At 38.7% G+C, this 25,644-nt stretch overlaps 1 protein-coding gene across 7 annotated transcripts in view; it reads left to right on the top strand.

Moving 5' to 3' along the window:
- Window positions 1-25,644, top strand: part of KAT6B (lysine acetyltransferase 6B) — a 186,380-nt gene that overhangs the window by 142,474 nt on the left and 18,262 nt on the right. For 4 of the 7 annotated variants that reach the window (XM_038534424.1, XM_038534422.1, XM_038534426.1 and 1 more), the window contains exons 12-13: window positions 2,858-3,019; window positions 6,369-6,462. In XM_038534424.1, the coding sequence (XP_038390352.1) occupies window positions 2,858-3,019; window positions 6,369-6,462 (256 nt within the window). Of the gene's footprint in view, window positions 1-2,857; window positions 3,020-6,368; window positions 6,463-24,086; window positions 24,180-25,644 lie in introns of all 7 variants that reach the window. The other 3 variants (XM_038534425.1, XM_038534427.1, XM_038534429.1) reach the window with 1 other exon arrangement.

The raw sequence follows: 25,644 nt of genomic DNA on the forward strand, positions 1-25,644 counted from the left end.
GGAACCCCTTTTGGCCACGTGTTTGTCATTGTGATGTCTTAAAGACAGTTTGTGTGTTCAGAACTGATTTAGTAGCAAAAGGTCTTTGCCTGGGTATAATTTCATTGTTTAATCATGTTCTATTGTCAGTTTCAAGGGTCCAGTTTAGTTGTGTCACTTGTACCTTGAGGGGGCTGTTCCTTTTGTGTTATTGCCTCTTCTCAGGGATTCTTAATTCTCACCTTTATTCTTGTTACTCCATTTGAGCACTTCTGTTAACCCTGCCTAGTTCCCTTCTCCTTACCCATTGTGGCGCATTGTTTTCATGCACGGGTGCTCAGAACAAGCCTTTCTTGCACAGCAGACATGATGTCTTTGTTTCTCTGCGATACAGTTTTACATTCAGTGTCTCTATTTTTGAGTTGTTCGGACTGAAATGTAGTGTTCTGCCCCACATCTTACTTTAGTTCTGGTGTGTAATGTCTTGCATTATATTTGATAGAGGGGAGGTCATACATAGGTACCTCTCACAGAGAAGCCAGGGCCCGCTACTTTTTCTTTTTTTTTTTTTTTTTTTTAATATTTATTTATTTATGTTAGTCACAGAGAGAGAAAGAGAGAGAGGCAGAGACATAGGCAGAGGGAGAAGCAGGCTCCATGCACCGGGAGCCTGATGTGGGATTCGATCCCAGGTCTCCAGGATCGCGCCCTGGGCCAAAGGCAGGCGCCAAACCGCTGCGCCACCCAGGGATCCCCCCGCTACTTTTTCCAAAGGCCAATTAGAAAACCTAGTCATTCCAGCTGCATCTTAGGATTTTTTTTTTTTTTAAAGACCCTCTTCCTGGTTTTATTAGGATCTTTTGATAAGCTTGAAGGAAGAAGGGTATTTTTGCTGGGAAGATTTAATGATATATTAGTTGTTTCTAAAGGATAGGCAAAGAGTTTCTCAACCTGGACACTATTCACTTCTCACACTAGAAAATTCTTTGTAGTAGGGGCATCCTGTGCATTGGAGAGTGTTCAGTAGCATTCCTGGCCCCTACCCTTTAAATGCTCGGAGTATCACATTTCTTCCAGTTGTAACAAGCAAGATTTTCTCCAGACATAGTCAGTGTTGCTTAGGAGGCACAGTTGACTCCCACTAAAGATCCCTGGGCTAGAAGGAAAGCTGAATGCAGGTTGTTTAGCTAGTCCTGGGATGCTACTCACTCAGCCCCAACTAGGTGAGACAGCAGAGCTATTCTCATTCGAAGTTTAACTAATATCACAAGTTCAACTTTCTTATTGGCTCCTTCCTTCACACCTTGGATCCTTTCTTATAACCAAAATGAAATGAAAATCACTGTTTCGTTGTTTCCTGAAGGACAAAACATATTGCTGCCTTTAAGTAACAGTTATGTAAATCAGCATGAATCTACTTGTGGGGTTTAAGGTCTCAAAAATCCTGGGAGAGACTTAAGAGTCAGTTTTGGTAGTCTGATAGCAGTGGTCCACTATTTCAGGGCAGGTGCTTTTGAAGCATAACGGAGATCAGGGCAGGAAAAATGAAAAAAAAAATTAATAGAGTCTGTACATAAAAATATTTGAAGGAACTGGATTATCTGTGCCCAGGTCCCTATTCTAGAATCTGAGTTAATATTTAGAGAACAGCATATAGGAAACTTTTTTCTTAGCAGTTTCTTGGATAACCTCTACAATTAATGAAGAGTAATCATAAATTAATACTTTCCTGTCTTTATCTCTGTTGAAAGCATGCGTTTTAGACCTTACACAGCTATTAAGAATTTGCTTCAGCATTGTCCTCTCTCTGTTTTTCTGGCTCATGGACACATACCTCTCTGTCTTTCCCTTTTTTGTAATGTACTGCCATTTCCGAAAGGACCATACTCTCAAATACATAAAAACTTCCTTTAATTAAAGTGAGAATTGTATCCTCTGTGTCTGTTGCCCATATTTGATTATGTTGCTATGTGTGGGACCTAGGTTTCATCCAAGGGAAATAGTTATATGAAGTCTAAAAATAATTTGTGCAATATGAGAACCTGTATGGTCCACATGAGACTGGTGAACGGTCAAGTTCATTGTTACAGAGTTCTGGTTAGCAAATATCCATTTCCCCTAAGAATAGTGCTAGGGAAATTCTTGAATCTGCTGTGCTTTTGGTTTTCAACAAGTAACTACATTTGATCAAAGAAATTGGCATCTGTGCCTAGCCTCCTGTCTATAACCATCAGTATCACAGCTTGATTCTTTTATTTTAAAGAGAAGTAGACTGTAATCATGGTACTTACTGTAGGTTGAAATTCATCTCACTTTCTCTGTAAGTATTCCCAACATAGAAATTTTATCTCTTCCAATTATATTTAAAATGATGCTTGGTATAAAACCAAAATGGAATCCTCTTTTTGCTAATCTACACTTCTGAGGAATCAGAATAATACTGTTCACCTACTTTTACGTGAAGTCCTTTTGAAGACAACATAAAGTTTAACTTACTTGAGTGGTATTTTGATGTGTTTACATTTCTTTAATTCAGATTTACTTTGTTCAAACAGAGAGGACATGTCTGATTGTTTTTTACTTCTGGTAAATTGCAAATAAGAATGACTCTTTTGTTAGTGGTTTCAGCTTTCTTCAGGTAACTTAAAGTGATTTAATCTAACTTAAATTTACCCTAATTTAAGAGAAAAAGTGGAATTCTTATTTGCCAACTGACAGCTGTTTTCTGATTGACTTTATACTTGTTGAATGGAATATTTTAATCTCTCAGTTTGGGATTTGGAAATAAAATTATATACTTTCCAAAATACCGTTTAAAATAATTTTATATTGAGCAGTATTTTTATGTTAAATAATGTTGTCTGTTTCTCTTTGCTAGGTTGATGGGAATATGAGCAAAATTTATTGCCAAAACCTTTGCTTGTTAGCCAAGCTCTTCCTGGACCACAAAACGTTGTATTATGATGTCGAGCCATTCCTTTTTTATGTCCTTACAAAAAATGATGAAAAGGGCTGTCATCTGGTTGGATACTTCTCTAAGGTAAAACAAGAGCCAGTATGACCTTCATTTTCTTATTCAAAATGTTTTTGGTAGAGACCAATTCTTCGAACAGGGATTTTTTTTTTTATGACTATAATTTGAATGACTGTTACATGTTTCTGAAAAGCTCAGATTCTTGTTCAGAGCTTATTTTAAAAAACAAAACAAAAATAGTAAACATCGTGCCTAGAAAGTGTGTAAAGGACCTCAGCAGTATTTGCTGTCTTGACTGTCAGCAACCATGTAACATTATAATTGCTGTCTTACCACCTAGCATCTTTGATTTTTTAAATGTTAAGCTTATCCCCCCAACCCCCCAGTGGTGTCAACATGAAGGTTTTCAGTGTAGCATAGCATTTAAGAGATGGTTCTCATTTCTCCTCACTGTATTCCCTCTGTGATCATTAGTATTTCAGTGAGTTGGAACGTTGGCATTTGGACAGTCAAGGTGATACAATGTCTGTGTTTACTCTTTTGTCTTTTACTCTTTATGCCATTGTTTTAAGATCTAAAGCAGCCTCACCTTTTAGAAAGCCTAAGTATCTCCAACGGTTGGCATAGGGAAGCCCTTGACATACTGAGTGGATAGAATTTCTTTTTTACTCAGAGGCTTCTGATAATAACTCGTGTAATAAGGAAAAACTGAGTTTGGAGATATTTACCGGGTAATAAGCTTAATTTTTCATAGTCACCTGGGAGATAGTTTGATGTGCAAGGATGGTAACTGTAAGACTTCCATGCACACGGTTAAATGGTCTCAATCCTATATTTTATTTATTTTATGATATATTTTTGCATATGAATTTTAATGAATCTACTCTTGCATAAGGTGAATGAAATGCCTTATGGAAGTGTTATTTTCATGGAATATCAAAAGATAAGAGTATACAAGAAGGTTCTTTGCAGTTTTACTAAATTTTAGAATCCCCAGAGGTCATAAACAAAAATAGGAATAAATGACAGCATTCATGAGAAATAGCCTCAAAATTTTAATCCACAGATTTGGTAACAAAACAAAAGTTAATTTGCACATAACAGATTAAATGTTAGAGAATTCGCATTTCATGATAGATGATAGAGATGATAGAGAATTAACACAAAACAAAACAGTAAATAAGAAATCTATTTATATAATGTATAAAATTTCTTACCTTTTGTATTGGTTTATAAAGTTGTTTTTTTTTTTTTTCCAATGAGTTAAAAATGAATAGTAGTCATGAGGCATCTGGCTGGCTCATTTGGTAGAACATGCAACTCTTGGTGTCAGGGTTGTAAGTTTGAGCCCCATGTTGGGTATAGAGATTTAAAAAAAAAGAATGGTGTTCACGATTGGTCCTTCTTGTTAGAAAATGATGTTTCTTGGTTGGTTCAGTTGGTTTAAGCATTTGAGTCTTAATCCCAGGGTCATGAGTTCAAACCCCACATTTGGCTCCATGCTAGGTGTGGAGGATACTTTAAAAAAAAAAAAAGAAGAAAGAAAATGGTGTTTCTTTAAATGTGTCTGTGTTTAAATGTAGATGCTTAATGGTGCCTGCTGTCCTTATCTCAAATTGGCCTCTGGGTCTCCAGTTGATGGTGACTTAATGGTTTCAGTTTCTGCCTCTCTTCTCTTAGGGGACCCAGCATTTTACTTGGTACAAGCAAAACTTTTCTCACGTTGCCACAGTTTCTTTTACAGCAGGGCAGTAACTACCGTCATTTCTTACTGTGCATGGGAAATTCATTCTTTGGCAGTGTGGTAAAACAAAAATTCATCTTTAAAAAAAAAAACAATTTTAAAGTCTATCTAGACTAGATAGATGCAAATTAAACCATATTGTAATGTGTCAATTGGAGTGTGAAGGACTATGGCCCTTTGGGGCCATACTTAAACCAAATTCTAGAGATTATAGCTAGAGAATGGCCAAGATGACCTAGAAAAATTCAGCGTAAGTCATTACATACATATGACTTTCCAAGCAGAAAGTAGAGGACTCTAAAAAGGAGGGAAAGAAGAGTTATTTTATCCATAGATTAGAATTTAGCTGTGGTAACACGTGTTAGAGGATAGGAGTAGGGTGGACCGGAGGGTTGGGTTGGCTTACAAACTCTAAAGATAGGAGGAGTTTGGGACAAAGAAAAGAGTAGCAGAACGCATGAATCCTTTCAACCCAGAGTACATCTCTTTTTAGGTAGAGTGACTTATTTGTCTAATGTTGCAAAGAAGACTAATTATTTGAACACTTGCCTCTGATGTCCACATCCAGTGGACAATCCAGTTTCTTAGGGAAACTAACACACATTATTTCTTCCTTCTCATTTCTTAGAGGCTCCAAGGACAGCTACAAATGTGCAAATGTTGGGAGCACATCTTTTTCACAAAGAACTGTCTAATTCTGCCCTGTAGGGTTTTTTCCACAACAATTTCCTGTGATCTTTCAAATAGGTTCATTAAAGATCTGGGTGTTCTGAAGTAATTCTTTCATGTGGTTAGTACCATTTGTGGTCAGTCTTATTTGTGGTTTATATTTGGCCAGAGCATTCACAACCTCAGAAGCCTTTTCCAGATCGTCTCTGTGGAGGCTTTGGCTGCTTCTGTGTACTCTGAATAAAATATTGCTGCTCTGATGCCACATCCCATGAAAATTGCAAATTTTTCCTTAACTATAAGAACTGTTTCCCACCATACTCTTCCCAGTCTTCCTCCTGGTTTCATACTGTTGGTAATATTTTGGCCTCACATTTGTGCAGAGGCTTTGGGCTTTCCTGTTGCCCGTGTCTTTTTTTGTTGTGATTTGTTTTCCTGTTTGAGATGCCAATAATTTCTCTAGCTTTTTCTACTTTGACTTTTTATCCATAAGAGAAATGTATCTGTGCAGATCTACCTACACATATACAATTTTGGGTTCACTGGGGCATTTAGTCAAAGGCGGAAGACAGATTGCTGTTGAAGACTTGAAAGTTCTTTAGCAGGGGACCAAGCTAAGTCTTACCCTACCCTGCTGGTGACTCTGCGGATGGTTTTTTTCTCCCCCATATCCCAAGGTGTTTGAGCAAGGAGATCATTTCTTGCATACTGTCTGCATTCTGTTTCATTTGGCTCAGATTTACTTGGATTCTTTATTCATGTTTTCTGCGACCAACTTCCAAGTGTAAAGATATAATTGAGAGGTATGCCTGGAGTGGATGGTTGGTTCTTAGCTGATAGTTTGATTGATCATGATCAACACAGTAGGATTATTCTGCTTGATTCTGACCTAACTCATTGGCTCATCTTTGTGGACTCGTGTACAAGCACGGTGGCAGGTGTGGGGGAATTGCCCACTTCAGCAGAGCTCTGACATACTTGATCTGTTTCTCCTTCCCTCAGGAAAAGCTTTGCCAGCAGAAGTATAATGTCTCCTGCATAATGATCATGCCCCAGCACCAAAGGCAAGGATTTGGACGGTTTCTCATTGATTTCAGTAAGTGAAGTGCTTTACTTACTTTCATGATCCAGAGAGCTGATGGCTGTTAAAGGAAAAAGAGTTAACACATAAAACTTTATTTAACACACTTTGTTGTTTTTATCAGTAGATAAGAGGTTTTCTCGTCATATTTACATAGGTTAGAAAATCTTCCTCAAGTGAAAAATTTATTGCTGCTCATTTATTGTGCTCTAGGAAATTGAGACTAGATTTCTCGGCAGTGTCACTAGCTCACAAAGCCATTACCCTGAATGAACCTGCAGAATTACATTCCATTCCATGGTGCTCATGCTCATTAGCACCAGAAGAGGCAATTATTTGTGATTAAAGCTAACGGAAGTATTATTTAAAAGGATTTTCAGCTTTCTAAAATTTTACTGTAATCTTATCAGTACAGAGCAAGAAAGGAATATTTCTACATAGGAAAACAATCCTTTAGGTGGCTTATCCTTTGAGTCTTTCTAGTAGAAATAACTATCTCATTTTGTTAATTTCCCTTTTTCTATTATGGAAATTATTACAATGTTTTACCTAGAGGTTGCCCAGGAAACATTTTTTATACACATTTGCATCTTCAGAATCTCTTCAATTAAAATTAGAATGGTATTTAAAAGTATGCACCTTATAGGATAATGTAAAAAATATTGGTAGTTTTTTTCCCCCTTGTTTATATTATGTTTATATTATATGGGGTCTGTAAACGGAGCACTAAGGTTACATTGAAGGAATTCATTTCAAAATACCCAGATAACATGAAGGCCAAGCATCCATGATAATAGTAATTTCTGACCATATAAAAGTCTGTCACCAAGAACTGTGTGCTTCTTCATTACCAGACTGTAGTTTGTCTGACTTTAAACTGAAAGAAGGAAAATCTAGGAAATTACATAATCTTTGTAAGTTACATCAAATGCAAAAACCACAATGTAAAACGTGCTCTAGGAAAATCATGAAGACATGTGTTGAGTCCAAATCTATATTTCTAGATATTGACATATTATGGTTGGGGTATAAAATGACTGTATAGCAGTTTTAGATGGATTTGCACAATCTATTGACATAGAGGAGGTTGTTCTTTTTTTTTTTTTGAAGTATTTTTAGTGACTTTTTTATATTCAATTAATATTTCTAGTTATTAATTCATTATCTTAGTCTTATTTTTCATTTTCTAATCCAGTTCTCCCATGGAGGGCCATCTTACCAGGAAGTCACTGTTTTTATTTTACAGAGTTCTAAATGTAATCGGTTCTATGGGCAAATCCCTTTTTTTGTGTGTGGCCACCATTTATAAGTTGTGCATAAACATTATGGTTTCTGATGTGCATAGCAACCATCCAAGCCCTAAACTTTTGATACTTTTACCATTTGCATACCTACAGAATAAGTCAAACTCCTGAGCTCAGTATACAAGGTCTTCTCATACCTACTTCAGCTGAGTTTTTAAGGCTTTTTCATCTGCCCATCTTTTTTTCCTCAGACATTCTAAGCATGTTTCCATAATTCCCCTCTTTGTTTATGCAGTCCCTTTCCTGAAGTGATCACTTCCTCCTTCCCCAGCCTCAGTCTGTTCAGAATCCTACCCGGTGTTCAGAGCCGGCTCAGGAACCTCTCCTGTTTGTTTGATCCCGCCTCCTGGAGATCCATCTCATTCCCTTCTTAGCTCCATTAGTCTGTAACATAGCACTCAGACGCAACTCCTGTTTTTGTGGTGATAACTGATGTTTCCTACTTCCAACTGTCTATAAACCCCTTGGATACCTTCTTTGTTTTCAGTAGAACAGTATAATCAATAATCTGCATTCGATGTACTTTTCTTGATTTGAATGGAATCTCCAAGGTGATACACGGTACTGCCCATAATAATTTTCTACCTAAGGTTAAAAATAAAAACGGACAAGTACTAGCAGATAAAAACACAAGTCTCTAAATACAGTAGCATGTTGTTTGTACAGCATGATCTGGTACCAAGGCCTTTTCCTTAAGTAAACAACCCATGAACAAAGACGTTCCCTTTCAACCTTAATCTTTATGTTAAACATTTTAGTGAAAACTGTATTTGAGTCTGCTGTGTATCTTTAAAGAGGAACTGTGGAGCCCATTGAAACCTTTTTGGATGGCCCCAAGCCATCCAGACTAATGGATGATCATCCATTAGGGTATGTCTGGCAAGTACAGTGCTGAGGGTGTAACTTTTAGATTTCCTCTTTCCTATACCCTTGACATTGCCCCTACATTGGGTGGGTGAAGGAGTGGGGTGAATGATTTGAATAAAGTTGAAAGGGGCTTGATATTATTTCTTCAAAGAGAAGAAAACTGGGGAAAGAATTTTACAATACTCCATGAAAATGGACACTGGTGTAAACCCAATAGAAATTCCATTTAAAACCAAAAATAAATAAATAAAAAATTCCTTAGCCACAAAGGTTTTAAAGAAGATAGAGTAGGCTGCTGAAAAAATTGATAGCATCTCCTTCTTTGGAGTTACTTAAAATAATAGTAGATAAATATCTTTCTAGAATGATTTAGATCCAATCTTGCAGAGTAAGGAGATAAATCCCATGACCTCTCATAATCCTTGTCAACCTCATAATTCAGAACTCAGGGCAAAACAGATAACCAAGGTTACTGGATTTCTAAAATGTGCTGTTTTTTTTAAGGGACCTTTTAATGGTTAGGTTTATTTTATTTCTATTTTGTACATGAGCCTGGGGGTCTTTTGGTCTGTGGATGCATTTTCAGCAATTCAAATAAAGTTGTAAGGCAGGAAAATAATCTTGTCTATAGTAACTGCCAGTTTAGGAAACTGAGACAATAGAGCAGTAGGAGGAAAGCTGTAGCTGCCCAGCTGCCCACTTGTACACTAGAGTAGAGACATGGGTGCAGTATAAGTGTGTATATAAAGAATCACAAATCCCAAAGTTTGAACACTGTTCTCCAGGACAGTGCAGAGGGGGAATGGTCATCCATGGGACCAAATTCTGCCCTTGGGAGTTAGTTGTTGTCTCACACTTCCTGGAACAGCCTGTCTGGGGTTTGCCCAAGCTCGAGCTCCCCAGGAAGTCATTTGCAGAGCTTGGCCAAAGTGACAAACGGGTACTAACTCCTAGCCCACTCATAAACCACCTCTTGGGGTTTGTGACTCTTTGCTTAGAACTCAGGTGGGTGGTAGAGCTGTCAAGGTAGAAGTTGATAAGCATATCTGTTTTCTTCTGGAACCAGAGACTCCCTCTCTTCTTAGTCAGGAAATTTTTTCAAGTCCTCCCCATCTCTGTCTTGTCCGTGTGTTGCATGCACACGGGCAACATGCACACCCCAAACCCCACACCCCAGTCATGAGTTCATACTGCAGCCTGGCATTCCAGGTCAGTACCACCACAAGATTTCATCCTGTCTTTCCACATTTCCATATTTGTAACTCTTTTCTCTGACAGTGAGAAATTTGACTTCCGTTATCCCAATCTGTTTCCTTATGAACTCATCCCTAGACTACAGAGTAAGTAGTTTCATAATGGCTCACTCATACCACCTAGATATCCAAACCTCCAATCCAAACTAGAGGTCAGTATTTGTATTTTTTTTTTTTAAGATTTTATTTATTTATTCGTGAGAGACAGAGAGAGAGAGAGGCAGAGACATAAGAGGGAGAAGTAGGCTCCTTATAGGGAGCCTGATGTCAGACTGGATCCCCCGGCCAGGATCACACCCTGAGCCGAAGCATCTGATCAACCACTGAGCCACCCAGGTGTCCCTATATATGTTTGTTTTTAACTATCCAGAGTGTCTTTAGTCAAGATACTGTGTTCGATTGTTACTTGGCTTATTAGTTCTTTTCATTTCTCCCCCTTCAGTGTGGTTATATCATTCATTTAAAATACAGTTAGGATTGTTTGTTTCTGTTTGTTAACCACTTTAGTTTTCCTATATCCTTGTTGCCTTTCGTTTTTGAAACATAAAACATGATTCGCAAAGTTGAAACTACATTAAAGGGTGCACTCTGAGAAGGGTCATCCCCCTCCCCCAGTCCATCCCTGCAGGTCGCTGACCTCACTGGTTTTTCACGGATCCTTCCCGTGGTTTTTTCGTACAAATGAGAAGATGTGTATTTTCTAATTCCTCTTCTTTTCTTACATGAAAGGGAGCATACTATAGATAGTCTTTTACATTTTGCTTTTTTCCACTGAACAGTATATCCTGGAAATCACTCCATATTACTTCTTACAGATCTTATTGTTGTCTGTGATGGCATTGTACTCCACTGTGTAGTACAGTTTCTGTGTCCACTATCCTAGGTGTGGGCGTACAGGATGTTTCCAATATTTCATAGTTTTAAAAGTGCTGTAGTGAGTAGCCTTGGACATATTTTGACTGATACATTCTTATGTAGCAAGTTTGGTTTATTATATATGCTTTTAGTTCAGGACTCTTCTTGGCTGGGCAGTAGATAAGCTTGTAATGAATTGTCTTTTACTGAAGCCTCCAGAACCAGAACCCTGCCTAGGGAAGCAGGATGCAAAACCTATCCTCAGCTGACCCAAGGAAAGCAAACTGATTCAGCAGTAGGTTGCAGAACATTGTGCCAGGTAGTGGTGAAAGAAGTTGGCTTCAATAACTCACTGGTGTGTTTATTGTAAATGCATTTATCTGATTCTAAAGTGGATAATGGAGGAGGATAGCAAAGAATGACTTCATTCATTTCTTTACCTCTTCATACAACCTTTGTTGACAAGAGTAGAAGAAAGGATATACAATCATCTGGTCTTTGGATGGTCAAGGACATCTTAACCCTAAACCTTAAGGAAATGGAAGAAATTGCAAAAGAATACACAGATGGCTTAACAAGATTAAAAAAAATGTCTGTATGCTGAAAAGGATTAATATTTCAAAGCAAACATAATGGGAAAGATGTTTGCAACAAACATGCCAGGCAAAGCTTTGACAGCTCTAGTATTTAAACAAATATTTAAAAGGAAAGATTTGATAGTGTTAAAGCATAAACCTTAATAGAAAAATGAACAGAAGACATGAATGCAGAATGCTCAGAAAAGGGAGCTCCTTGTGGCAGCACCATTGCTGACATTGACTGAGGGCCTACTATGTCCCAGCTACTTTCCCAAGAGTCCAGACTCATTCAGCTCATTCAGTCCTTACAGCACGAATTGAGACCTTTTAATCTTGCTTTACAGGTAAGGAAACAAGGCACAATTACACGAACAACAAATGACGTAGCTGTAGTTTGAGGCCGAGCATTTGAACTCTTAGCCACTATGCTCCAAAGCCTGTCAAGTACAAAAGGCTAATTAGAATGCGAGAAAAGGGATGCCTGGGTGGCTCAGTGGTTGAGCGCCTGCCTTTGGCCCAGGGCATAATCCTGGAGACCGGGGATCGAGTCCACATCGGGCTCCCTGCATGGAGCCTGCTTCTCTCTCTGCCTATGTCTGTCTCTCTGTGTCTTTCATGAAAGGATGAATAAAATCTTTAAAAAAAAAAAAAAAAGAATGAGAAAAAAATTGTTGGTGATTTAAAAATGAAAAAATGAAAATTCAAATAACTGTAAGATTTTAATTTTTTTGGGCTACCAAATTAGCAAAGACTTTTAAATATAGCCAAATCTAAGTTGACAGAGGTAGACTGTTATATTTACACTGGAAAAAGTATAAATTGGTAGACATTTTCTAGAACTTTGACAGACTATATCAAAACATTGGAAAGGAATTTATTCTAAGGAAATCCGTATACTTTAATCAGTATGCGTTAATTTCATATTTAATGTTATAACGTGTTTTGTGTTAGTGTTTTAAATAGTGGACTTTCCTTTTCCTTTCACCCCCACCCCAAATATAGCAGTATAAACTCATAGTAGAAAGTTAGAAAAACATAGATCAAATACCAAAAGAAATTTAAGTCCCTCACACTTCTTTTACTCAAAGAGTTGATGTTTTGGTACATTTGTCTATCACAGTGTCCTTTTTTATAGTAGAAACAAAAATCTCAATATTCAAAAGTAAGACAAAACCATTCCCCTGACAAAATTATGGTACATCCATATAACAAATATTATTAGCTATTAAGAATTATGTTCTAAAGAATTTTTAATCAAATAAGATGCTTATGATAAATACATGGCTTTCAAAATTATACATATATATGTTCTCAGTTACATAAAAAGTATATGCAAAGAAGGGGAAGAAACAGACTTCTGGAATTAGAATTAAAGGCAATTTTTATTTTCTTATTCATACTTCCTGCCGTAAATAGAAAAAAAACTAATTTAAGAAGAATCCGCAAAGGCCTGACCTGGGGAGAAGCAGTGAGGATACGCAGAAACAAGGCAGGTATTTCCTGTTCTGCAGCAGCCTGACATGTGGGGCTGCTCAGTAAATGCTAGATGAATGGATGGATGAACTGAGGCTGGAAAGGTAGTGAGTGCAGCTTTGGCCATGTTGCCTCCACTGTGATTTTGAACATCCCTATGTAGCTTTCTTTCTTTTCTTTCTTTTTTTTTTTTCCTTCCTATGTAGCTTTCCTTGGAGTTTGGAGCTCAGTAGGGGAATTCATTAAAAAGAGCTCCTGGGAGTGGTGGGCGTAATGTGGCAGCGGAAACCTTAGGTATGGGTGAGGATAACCGGGGAGAATGTAGGGAGACAAGACTGAGGATGGAGTGCTTGAAGTTCCAACATGTTAGCAGCTAATAGAGGATAAAGGACTTATCAAGGAAACCAAAAAGGGTCCAGAAGGAGGAAGAAGATCAGGGGAGAAAGGTGTCAGGGAAGCCAAAAGAGGTCAGCATTGCAACAACAATAATCGTAATCCCAACTGACCTTTCTAGGGCACTCACTGTGTGTCAGGCACTGTCCCCTGCATCACACAGGTTAATTTGCTTCATCTTTGCAAAGACCTTAGGAGGTTGGTTACTCTTGTCACTAAACTTGTCCAAAAACCAGTCCCCAGCCAGTGTTTGGTGCCCACAGAAGAAGATTAAGATAAGGTTTAAGAAGTATACTTTGAAGGACTGTGGTGTATGTGGTTTTTTAAAAAGTGAATTCAGAAAGCTCAACCATCAAGGGCTGGGGGCACAGGAGCCTAGCTTTTGTCTTTTTAAACTACAGAGGCTGGAGCCCTGGTGGAAAGAAGACCAGGGAGCAGTGATGGGAAAATCAAAAAGTGATAATCCAGATAGGCTGTTTCATACAAATTCAGAAGAGGCATTTGATGAAATTCAACATTCTTTCCTAATTTAAAATAATCAAACATACTAACTAGAATTATAGGAATTCTAAATCTTCTCTTAACTTTTTTTCTTGTTTGTTTCAGCCTTTGCATAATCTTGGGGAAGCTTTTGTTAAGGGTAGATGACAGTGGATCCAAAAGTCTACAAACTTATATGTTTGGTTTTCTGAGACTCCCATATAGGCAAGAAGTTGATGAGTTATATAAATGATCCATTAACTGTACATTTAGGCCTTTTTTAAAAAACTAGCATCTGAAAAAAAAAAACTAGCATCTGTTTATTTGTAGATTAATCATGAAAGTTTGTAAGCATATTTAATTCTTGGCTTCCTTTATTCATTATTAAAATATATACAGTGTCTCAGGATTGTCCTTCATGGACTAGAACTCGAGAGGAAGAAGGCATGATTGAATGAATTAGGCACTCATTTCAGGAAGTATCCTTTGCTGACCTTTTCAGAGATTTCTGTTGAAATCTGGCTTTCAGGAGGCATGGATACTATTTAATAACTTGAGTCTGTGTTTGGTGAGTGCTGCTAGAAGATAAGACCCGCTTTGTGCCTACAAGTTATGACTTTGGTCATGCTGTAAGTGTGGCCAGTAATGTCCTTTGACTTCTTTCTTCTTTAAAATGGCACACATACACACATACCTGGATTTAAGAAAAATAGGAAATAGAGGAAACTTTTGAGGAAGGATGCCTCCGGATATCTAGTTTCTTTCTCCCTGAGAATTAGTGGGTTAATCTTCCACACCTTCATTCTTTTCCCCTTCTAGTTCTAATGACAGGGATCTCTCAGGTACCTAGAGAGGCCCAGGCTTGTCTTTTCTTGTAATTCTTGGCTGGTTTCCTGAGGAAGCGCTCCTTAGAACAAGAAAGTGTCTTCTGTCTGGTTTCCCGCTTCTAGCTCTCACAGCCCTTCTAAGTTCATCAAGCAGAATTAGAAAGAAAACCATGTACCTCATCTCTACCTAGAAGGGAGTGATGTTCAGAGGGTAAACCCATATCCACTCTCACAAAGAGAATACTTCTTCCCTGCGTCTTAGATGCTAGCTGCTGGCTTAAATGTTGTAATATATGGTACCTGGATTCAGGAATACATGTCATAGTAGTTGAGATTGTCAGCTAGCAACTTCCAGTTTTAATAGTCTGCCTTGAACAGACTACTTTAAAGGGCTGCCACTTACAAAGTTTTCAAAACATAAAACTAAAGCCTACCTTTAAGGAAAGATTTAGAGTTATTTCATCCTACCTGAAAATTGCTTGTTTGGAGCAAATTTTTGATATTGGCAGGCCTATCTGCAACGAAGTAGGCATTTTAATTTACGAATCCACTTGTCTGTGTACAATATAGCCATGTTTCCCCTGACTGTTGGTGAGCTCGAAGATGCTGAAATTGTATATGGGTCACTGACTTCTCTCTGAAAGCAAGTTGAGTCTAATTTCATGGGAAAGCAGATTCTTTCCAGGAGCTGGGTCCTGGCCTGACAGGCCCCAGTGACACATCCCACTTCTCTAACAAGGGAATGTCTGGATATCGCTGCACTTCCCAATGGGCAACCCAGGAATGGTTCTAGGTAGGCACAATAATACTGCCTTCAGCCTCCTGATGGCCAGCCCACCTCCTACTCTGAGCAGCCTCGTCCTTTAACCCCAGCGAAACATGTGAACTCTGTCTTCTCCATGATGGGGTGGAGGCCATGAAGCATGCACTTGGCATCAGTTCCCTCATAGGTAGGTCGCACTGTGAATATTTCACTTTCCCCTATTTCTGAGCCCTACAAGCCAAGAAGCAAAGGTGTGTCTTGAGGGACTGTGACATTGTCTCTTGGGGACATATTAAATGGTTGAAACCCTCTGGTTCCCTGTAAGCAAATTGAATGAAGGGGCTATAAATTTGACATGTGGTATTTATTTACTTATGCAACTTTTATTTAATGGTTTCTCTTTTGTCAGTGGCACTGACCATAAAAAAAAAAATTGCTAAAGGCCAAACACATGTAAAGCCATTTAGAAAGTTTCATGTGTCCTTTATGTATGTATTGGTTATTGCCGATTTCCTTCACCAGAAGTAAGAATCCTGGGGGATAGAGACTTTGTTCTCTGGGGCAATGTCACCTCCTGGAAGAGCCTGGCACTTAGTAGGTCCTTATTATTTGTTGACCAAATGTTGAATGAATTACCGTGCGAAAAGCTTTCTCTCTTCACACGTGATTCTTACGAAGAAGAATTGTATTTTATTAGAAGATAATCAGTCAGCTGTGGTTTACTTACTTCCATATGATGTCAGGTGTGCCCTGCTTCCTTTTGAGGGCCCGTGATTTTGTTCAGGCACAGCTTCTATCTAAGGATCGTTTAAGCTGCATCCGAAAGAAGATTGCCATTATCTACTATAACCCTTGGGCGGAGAGATGAGAGCTGTGACCAAATTCACATTTACACACAGTTGATTGAAGAGAAACTTATCTTTTTCTGACTTTTATCAGATAATTCATTTCTTCATGCGTTTATTTTAGAAGGAAAAGTCCAACTTTAGCGTTAAGGAACTGTCAAGAAAGCTTTTTTCTTTGCATAGCTTTCCTGGCAGCTCTCCTCCGTGGGTGAGCACAGTCCAGGCAATCATTAAAGAATAATAAGTTATGCTTTTGAAATGGGGCTCCAGTCCTTTATAGCCTTTTCTAAGATAGGAACCCTTCCCACACCTCTGCCCTGACACTTGTGGAAAGATAGGACCAGCAGCTGTGTCCTCAGACTTCTGCTGGATTTTGGAAGACATGTTCTGACTTACAGAAGAATAAGTATAATGGTGACATATATTTTAATAGGATTCCAGTTTATAATATAATAAGGAAAATGGCTACTTTTCCTTACTTTCTCATTATAATATGTTGTGCTAAAAGCCTTTGTCATGACTGTTTTATGACATTGGGCTGAAGTGCAATATATTTTAATACGTTAAAGATAACATCAAGGTTGAAAATTGAGCTCTCGGTGATTTATTCAGAGGTTGACTGTTACTGAATGCATAGAAATGAGTTGCATGAGGCAGTGCAGCTAACGATTTATTTATGTATCTTTTTTTTTAACAAAGCTTGTCATAAATAAGAGCAAATAAATAGCTCTTATAGAATAGTTTGTATTCATTGCTTCAATGAAAACGTTGTAAATAAGAAACATACGGTCTACAGCTACTGTTTCGGCTTACATAGCTCAGAATATTTTCAAGATTTGGCATGCAGGTGGATTGTTTTTACAAATCTTTTGTCTGTTTGGATTTCGAATGCTGACCAGCATTTGTAGTGAGTCATTTTGAAACCCTACTACTGGGCAAATTCTATTCACATAATTAGTACGGGAAAACCTACCTTCAGCAGCAAATGGAAGCTTGACGGCACTATCATGAGGGCCAGGTGGTTCACTGCAGAACTCCAAGCCGTGAGCACCGTGGGATGCACGTAGTAGGCAAGCCAAAAAACTTTATGTTGTGGGAGTAAGTGAATAAAGGAATGCCTAGATCTCCTCAGTGCTTTTCTCTGTGTCCCTGACAGCGCCTCCCACAGTCACTTGGCTGGCTTGACCTGAAATCTCTTCTCAGTCTCTTTTTTCCACTTCTTTATTCTACTTCATCACTTCCTACAGTAAACATGCTTTACACAGACTGTGCCAGAGTTGGCCTAGGTGAGGAGAGCATGAGGATATAGAGTCCCAGCCATGCACACAGATCAGCGGGTAGTCAGACACACGAAGGATTCATCCCAGGCATGTGATGCTGTATGTTTGGGCGGCACACGTGGCTGTGCCAGTACAGAAGAGGATATGCCGGGGTGCCTGGGTGGCTCAGTCAGTTAAGTGTCTGCCTTTGGCTCAGGTCATGATCCTGGGGTCCTGGGATCGAGCCCCGCATCAGGCTTTCTGCTCAGTGTGGGGAGTCTGCTGCTGCTTCTCACTCTTTCTCTCAAGTAAATCAATAAAATCTTTAGAAAAAGAGAGAGAAAGAAATGACTCCAACTCTCTTCGTTTTCCCAGTTAAGGTACCTGCAAGGGGCACATTTGTACATTTTCAACAAACAAGGTCAAGAGAGATTCTGTTCTGATGGGTTGAGATTAGTACAATACCTAATTTTGATTTCAAGGGAGCCATTCTCTTTAAATATATTTTCCAGCTTGTATTATGTTTGTAGCACAGTATTCGAAGATAATAGTTGGATAATGTCCTCTCGTGATGGTATTTCTAACCAGCACATTTATAATTTCAGCTCGTCCATAAGGCAGTATTTTTTTTCCACATCAATTTGTTTTGGGTAAAGCAGAAGATTTTCTCTCATTTGTTTAGAATTCTGGTAGGAAAATACTAGTTGGGAATCTGATTTCTTTTTTTCTACCCCATCAATTTGTGGTTAGCTTGTTCTTACTCAAGTATTAGTGGTACATGTTCATGTTTACTAATATAAAAACCTCTGTTTTGTAATTTTTATTGAGTTCTGCTTGGGGTGAACATCATAGAGGAGCTCCTTTTTTTTTTTCAACAATGTTGTTTTAAATTAAAGTTTATAAAGTGCTTTAAAAGAGTTGAGTGGATTAAAAGCGATTCGGTTACGCATGTAACTATTTGTCCACGTTGAAAAAAATGAAAATGTGTTGGTGAAATCTTGAGGAAATGTGCTATCAGTAGACCTCACTGTATGCAATATATGTCGCATATGCAACAACAACGTGTATGTTGTTTGGCGTGGGGGTGGGGCGCAGATCGAACGAATCATTTAAAAGGAAGTAGAGAATTCTTTCTGTAAAAAGGAGTGTTTTTAGTGTTTCTTCTTTTATACTAGATAGCAAGGAGGCAAAAATTATTAGGGTCTTATCAAAAGGACTCAGGATTTACCTGAAGAGGCTCCCACGGGACAATAAATATGGAGACAATTGCAATTGATTGAAACTCATCAAATGTTTAAACTCACACATTCATAAAGACATTTAAAAACAAGTTTAGAGGATGATAGGAACCGGTTCATTATCTTAAAAATGGATAAATAGAACATTTAGCTTGCCTATGCTATATGAATTCTACCACTAGATAACCAAATAGTAAATGAGGGAAAACAGCTTTTCGTAAACATATTCCAGCTAACGAATGAAATGATAGAATTGAAACATGGCCACTTTGCGCGTCTGCCAGTGGATTAACTGACCTAGACCCTGATCTTCAACAGCAGCAGAAGTTACGCGCCTCCTGAACAAGGGGCCTATAGTTTTGCCACAGGATTCAACCCGGAGTCTGACCAAGCCTCTGGATACAGCTGCCATTTTGCAGGAACACAGAGGAAAGAGGGATTAAACTGTATCATGTGTATGAAATCAGCAAAATCCAGATTGTGGAAACTCTATAGGTCCGATGGCTCCAGTTCATCAATAGAGAAATTATAAGGAAAAGAAAGCGGGTGGACAGAGGAACCCATAGACTACAGGAGCCTTAAGAGATATACTTTTTAAATGGACAAGACTATATGGTAGTCCCTGGGGACACCTTGGTGATAAAAGTATAAAGACAACGGATTGCTTTGAAAGTTGGGTTAGTAGTTACCTGTGAGGAAAAAAGGAAGGGTGACTGGGATGGGATGAATGGAAGATTTTTCAGGGTGGCTGGAAAACTTCTGTTTCTTGATCCTGGATGATGATTACAGGGGCAGGTGCCTTGTAATCATTCTTTAAGCTATATATTTGTTTAATATCATTTTCTAGATCTGTGTTTTGTTTTTGCCTTTTTTTATTGTTTTTTAAGAAAGTGATGGTCTTAAAATATGTGTCTTGGAGCTTAGATCTTTTTAACTCCTAAAATGGAAACTTTTTTGATTTATTGGTGGCATGAATGTTAATGATGTTTTTTAAAAGAGAAACTTTTTCAGGCGCCTGGGTAGCTGACTGACTTTTGGGTTCAGCTTGGGTCATGAACTTTGGGGTCCTGGGATTGAGCCCTGCATCAGGCTCTACACTGAGCATGGAGCCTGCTTAGGATTCTCTCTCTTCCTCTCCCTCTGCTCCTCCTCCCCCCACCTCTCCATGCCCCCCCCCCCAAGCGACGCTCCCTCTCTCTCCCTAAAAAATAAAAAATAAACAAAATAAATAAAAAGTAAAATAAAAGAGATACAGTTTTTCACTTCTGCTGCTCTAAAATCAAAATGCAGTACATGGGTATTTGGTGTATTGGGAGCTGCATCAGACTTTGCAGAACTAGTTTTATGTGAAGGAAATGTACTGAAATGTACCAGAATCCTATCCTCTTGAGTGTTACGTCTAGTCCATTAGAGAACTGCATTCCTGTAAATCGTGTTTCCACTCTTAAACCTGGAGAAACATAATTGAAGGGTTGTATGTTAACAGAGTGGTGATAAAATAGTGCAATCAGACAAAGGATGGCAATGCAGGATAGGTGTGGGTGGGAGAGAAGATAACGATACAGAGAGGCCACAGCAGCATTGGAACTTCTCATGTTCCTTGTCTATCTGTCTCTCCCATCTTGCCCTCTCCTCTCCCTCCCTTTCTTTCTCTTTTTCTTTTTTGATTTAAAATTAGGAAAAGCACCACTGTAGCTTGCTTCCTCTAGAACGCTGGATGTTCAAAGTTCTGTCTGATATTTGGGGCAATTTTTGAGGCACCAGAAGCAGTGCTTACAGAAGAGAAACGAGGTTAAAAGTTAGGCTTTAAGAAAGGGAAAGAAAACTGCTAAAATGTCTTAAAATGCTGAAATGAAGTTTTTGCTTATTATTTATTGCAAAAAAAAAAAAAACCACAGGCTTCTTTCTTCTTAAGAAGATGATGGTCCTCTGTTCATAGATTAGAAGTCCTGCCCTGTGGTTTGCCCAGTGTTGGAACTTTTCTCCATGAATTTAAGGAAATTAATGAGATTTTTTTTCCCTACCAAGGCAGAAGATCTTTCTGAGGACTCTGACAGCCTTCTACTCCTGCAGCTTTTCAAGTTGGCATCTAGTTAAAAACGTGGAGACCATAACGAATGTTGTTAGAGAGAAAATAAAATGAATGACGTCTGTGAATTTGTTTTAAATGTTGTTTATTTTACCCAATAATTTAGATAAATCTTTCCTGAAGAGGAAGAGAAATCATCAGTTTTCGTTAATAATCTGGAGCTTTTCAGAGGATTACTTTGAAATACCCCCCCTGCCAACTTTTCATAAATTAAGCATAAACTTTCTTTGACCTTATCACACATAATTAAATAGCTGTTGAAGGGTTAAAACCAACTAAAAAGCAATTCCGTATCTTGATCCCCATTCTCCTGCAAAATTATACAGGAAGTTTCTTTTGGTTCTCAAGCAGGGTAATTACAAGAGACAGTTACATAATTTACAGTTTCAATCTGCTCGTCCATAATCACACACTTCCACCTAGTTCTATGTACCCCCATGAGTATCTGCCTTGTACTTTGATTTGTAAATGATGATTGCAGTGTGATTGATTGCTTGCATGTAGCATATTGAATTGATTCTTAAAAATGAACTTTAGCTGTTAACATGTCTATTTGAGTTCCTGTTATTTATGTAGTTTGTGGTTCTTGCGTTCAGCAGTTGCATAGTAGTTAAGAAATTAAACTCCCAGAGCTTTTTTCCTTATTAAATTTAGAAAATGGAGTGTCTGTGCACACCCCTAACTAGAAAAGTGCCTGGAACACAGGACACACTCAGCTGTTGAACACACGACTAAGCCGTTCCTGTCCCTGGAAAGATGAACGGAGATTCTTTGATTAACAGTGACCCCACAGTAAAAGGCTCACAGGGATAATATTGTGGCCCAAGCTGTGCTGATATTAATATATTATTACTGACGTCTCAACTCTAAGTGCTGCTGGTATTAGGGAGGCAGTGTAAACAGTGGACTCTGAGGAAGCTATCACCTACTAACTGGCATCTTTTAATAAATACTGCCAGCAATGATACTGCTTACTTTTTTTATTTTTCCAACAGCTAACATCTAACTCTAGCCACTTTGGACTTTAAGATTCCTATAGGATTAAAGGCTAGATACCTACCTGACACCAAATCTACCAACAAACCAGACAGCCACTTAATGGAACACTTCATCCCGCCCCAGCATCCATCCCAGCCTGCATGTGTGCTGCGTATCTGTCAAAATGGGCTCATCAGTAACCCAGTGGGAACACCACTATTTATTGCCAGAGGCTTTTTACCTCAAATCCTGTTGGAAAGCATATGGAAGATAAAAAATAAGTGAAAAGAGAAGTTTTCGATTTCTATAGGCCAGTGGGATAGAAATGTTTGCCTCAGTAACCAGAGATCGTTTCTCTACCTTGCATTCTCGACATTAATTGATCAATCAGATTGGGTGATGGTCTGTGCTTTGATTGTTCAACATCTCAAAAACTAACAAATTCCTTTTGAAATGTAATTTGAAAACAAAGAAAACTTTTATTTTTTTTAAAGGATTTTATTTACTTATTTGAGAAAAAGAGAAAGTATGAGCAGGGGTGGGGCAAAGGGAGAAGCAGACTCCCCGCTGAGCCAGGACTCTGATACTGGGCTCAATCCCAGAACCCTGGGATCATGACCTGAGTCGAAGGCAGATGCTTAACTGACTGAGCCACCCAGGCGCCCCCAAAGAAAACTTTTAGACAGATTTATATTCCCCACTTTTTTCTTTTCTTCAGTCTTGCTATAGATTTGTATTTGCTGTGTGAAAGCTTATCACTCAGAATTAGGATTACAACATTTTTTTGTTCTGTTTTTAGAAAATTATAGATGATACATACACATACACAATTTTGGGTGGGTTGTGGGAAAGCAAATAGAAAGGAGAGTTATTCTTCTAACCATTCCGTCTCCCAGAGCTTGGTTCTGAAATCAGGGGCAGTGTCCATGCTGATAGAAGCACTTCCCTTTAGTCTGCAGGTAGGATTAGACCAGACAACTAGATGTGAACATAGCTCAGCTGCCCCCACAGAACCTCAGACCTAGAATAGTGGCCAAAAGAAATTCCAGTTTTTGCTTTTATTAGTTTATATAAGGAAAAGTTGAGTTGTAATATTTTAGCAACAGAAGAATAGTCTTACAAGTGAGGCATTAAAAGTATATGCAGTTCTTTGCTTGGAGCAGATGCTTTATTTGAAGTGTGTATGTGTTTAATGCAATGTTTAAAATCTCACAACTTCTCAGTGGTAAATTCTTGTTACCAGGATTTTGTTACTTAGATGTGAAAATTTTATCCAAGTTTTAACTTGGAAGAATTGAATTTGTTTCTGAAATAGTTTTTCAGATTAAATCTCTAACAGTAAACTTTTTCCTACTTAGAGGAAATAATTTTAAAATGCCAAATTACTTCATCTTAAAAATGTTTTGTATTTGTAAATTTGTTTTTCCCAGAATTGCCAGAATTTAAAACTGATGGGAACTGTGGAAAATCAAAAAAGATCAAAGCAGACAGCATTATTCTGACATGTCTTTCTAATTTCTGGCACTTCAGAGGCCGTAGTACTAGTGCTTTATCATAACCTAACTGGACTCTGGGTGATAGATCAGAGCTTTAGTTAGATTTGTCATAAACAATGGGCTTTCTGAAGGATGTAGTTACTTCCCAGTTATATTTAAGGAAAAGATATTTTTTAAAACTTCTTCCCCAAATGATTGAGTTTGGTAGGAAGTGATATTAACACATCTCTTGTTCCTCGATCATTTTAACCTTTGTCAGAAGTGGCTCATTTTCATTCATAACTAAGAAGTTGAGAGGCTGAATTTATTTCATATATGATCATCTTCTTAGAAAAATTTTCTTCTTCTAATACACCGACCAGAACCATTCTGGTGTGGTGACATGACAATACAGAAGCAAATATTCCTCAGTTGAACATCTAAAGAAATAAAACTCCTGTGAGTTCTTGTTACTGAGTGACCATCTCCTGCCTTAAGCATCAACTCTTAGATCCCTCCATTTTCCCCAAGATTCACCTTCCACTTTGGATTTCTCATTAGGCACCACTGCTACCACCACCGCCCTTTGGGGTGGCCATAATGAAGAAGTAGGATTGATGTTGCACCCCTATTTAACATTCTGGCCATCGTATAGTACTCAGGACTCTTTGCTTAATATAACCTGTGATACATCTATGACCAGGTTGGCCTGTGATAAGCATGAGTTGAAATTGGGTAGGGTACAGACATCTGTAGTTTTTAAAAGCCCCTAAGTGATTCTAATGTATAGCCAGGGTTGAGAACCACTGGGATAGAAGAGAGGTTAAAAAAGGGAGAAAGACATTCTCAGTGAAATAGATGATCAGTTATAAAAATACCATTGACTCACTTTTGGCCTATGACTATCTCACCGAGGTCTGTCTCTTGCCCTGGTCATCCCCAACTCAGAAGCTTGTTCACAGGTGTTCACCCTCCTCAACACAAAGGCACCACAGAGGGAGGAGCGTCTCCTTGCCTGCTGCCTGATGCCCAATTTGTGAGTTCTCATATAATAGGTGAGTTCATATATTCTCCGGGTGACTGACACACAGAATGACCACCCCCTTCACCCCCAGTCACAGAATCATGGAACTCATCTGGTAAGTTCCAGCGTGGTCTGTAGGTTTTTACATGAACGTACAACAGCAGGGGAGTCATGCCCTTACCATACCCCTTCCCCTGGGGGAAAAGTTGAAGGAGCATCGTTCCTCTCCCGAGTAGACTTGGCCAAGAAGTAAAGAAGTAGAGAGGGTGCCGGGTTCAGTAAGAAACACCAGTATTACCTCCGCGTAATTGAGCCAGAGCTCAACATCCTGAGCTGTATGCTGAGACGCTTGTGAGAAGGGAGATCTTAGAAGGGGACTTAGATAGAGACAGTATATGACTCAGAGCAGCCAGCCTTCCTTCCCCGCAAAGAGCCGCTGTCTCCTGTCTCTGGGTTTCACTGGCTCAGACCATTTTCCCAGGGACAAACGGGTCTTCTAGAACATGTGGGTCTTTGTTTCATCTATCCTGGGACTGTCTCTGGGTTCTTCTGACGCCCTCAAGCAGTCATTGTTATTGTGGTTTGAAGGCCTTGCTGTTTTCTGAGGATAGTCCTTGAAGTTAAGGACTTAAGGGCCAAAGGGAATTTGGGGAGCACAGAACTGTGCTCATTGTGAACTGCAGTCACCAGTTTCTTAAGACCATTCCTGAGGCAGATTATGGTGTGTATGTGTGTGTGTGTGTGTGTGTGTGTGTGTGTTTCATGGCTTCTTTCTTTAATTAAATTTATATTTGAGTGGCTAGCTGGGGGGCAGGGGTAGGAGAACTTTTGTGTGAGGCACTGGAATACATGGAATGATTTTTAGGTGCCTAAGTAGGAAAAGAAAGGTAGCTCTTCTCGATCTGATCCCATAGAGCAGTTCGTCATCTTCTTTCTGTCCACATTTTCTTCCATGTTTTCTTTCTTGCCCCTATATTAAGTGTATCTAGTCACCCAAACAATCTTGAGATTTCATTCATTCAGTAGGTTGAGTAATGATAATAACTAACATGTTACATTTCAGCACCATTCCTCATGCTTTGTATTTATTCATTTAATTCTCACGACATCCCTAAGAGATAGGTGTAATTCTACTCCAAATTTTATGGATGAGGGACCTGAAGTGCAGAGGGGTTAAATAACTTGCCCAGACAGGGTCACGTTGTTGGTACTTAGTGGGCCCTGGATTCCATTCCAGGCAGTCTGGCTCTAGCACTTTTGCTTGTAAGCTACCTGTAGTGCTTCTTAACGACCTGTCTGCTGTATTTAATAAGTGCCATATTGTTTTAAAATACCTATGGCCTTGTTGCTCAACTTTTAAAAATTCTTGTCATTTTTTAATTTAATGCAGATGGTCTCAAAGTATGATCCAGGGGACCCCAGGGGATCCATAAGGCCCTTTTCAAGGAGTCCACAAGGTCATAACTATTTTTAAAGTAATACTGAGATGCTGGATT

Source organism: Canis lupus, chromosome 4, assembly GCF_011100685.1.
Source record: "Canis lupus familiaris isolate Mischka breed German Shepherd chromosome 4, alternate assembly UU_Cfam_GSD_1.0, whole genome shotgun sequence".
NCBI classification, from domain to species: Eukaryota; Metazoa; Chordata; class Mammalia; order Carnivora; family Canidae; genus Canis; species Canis lupus.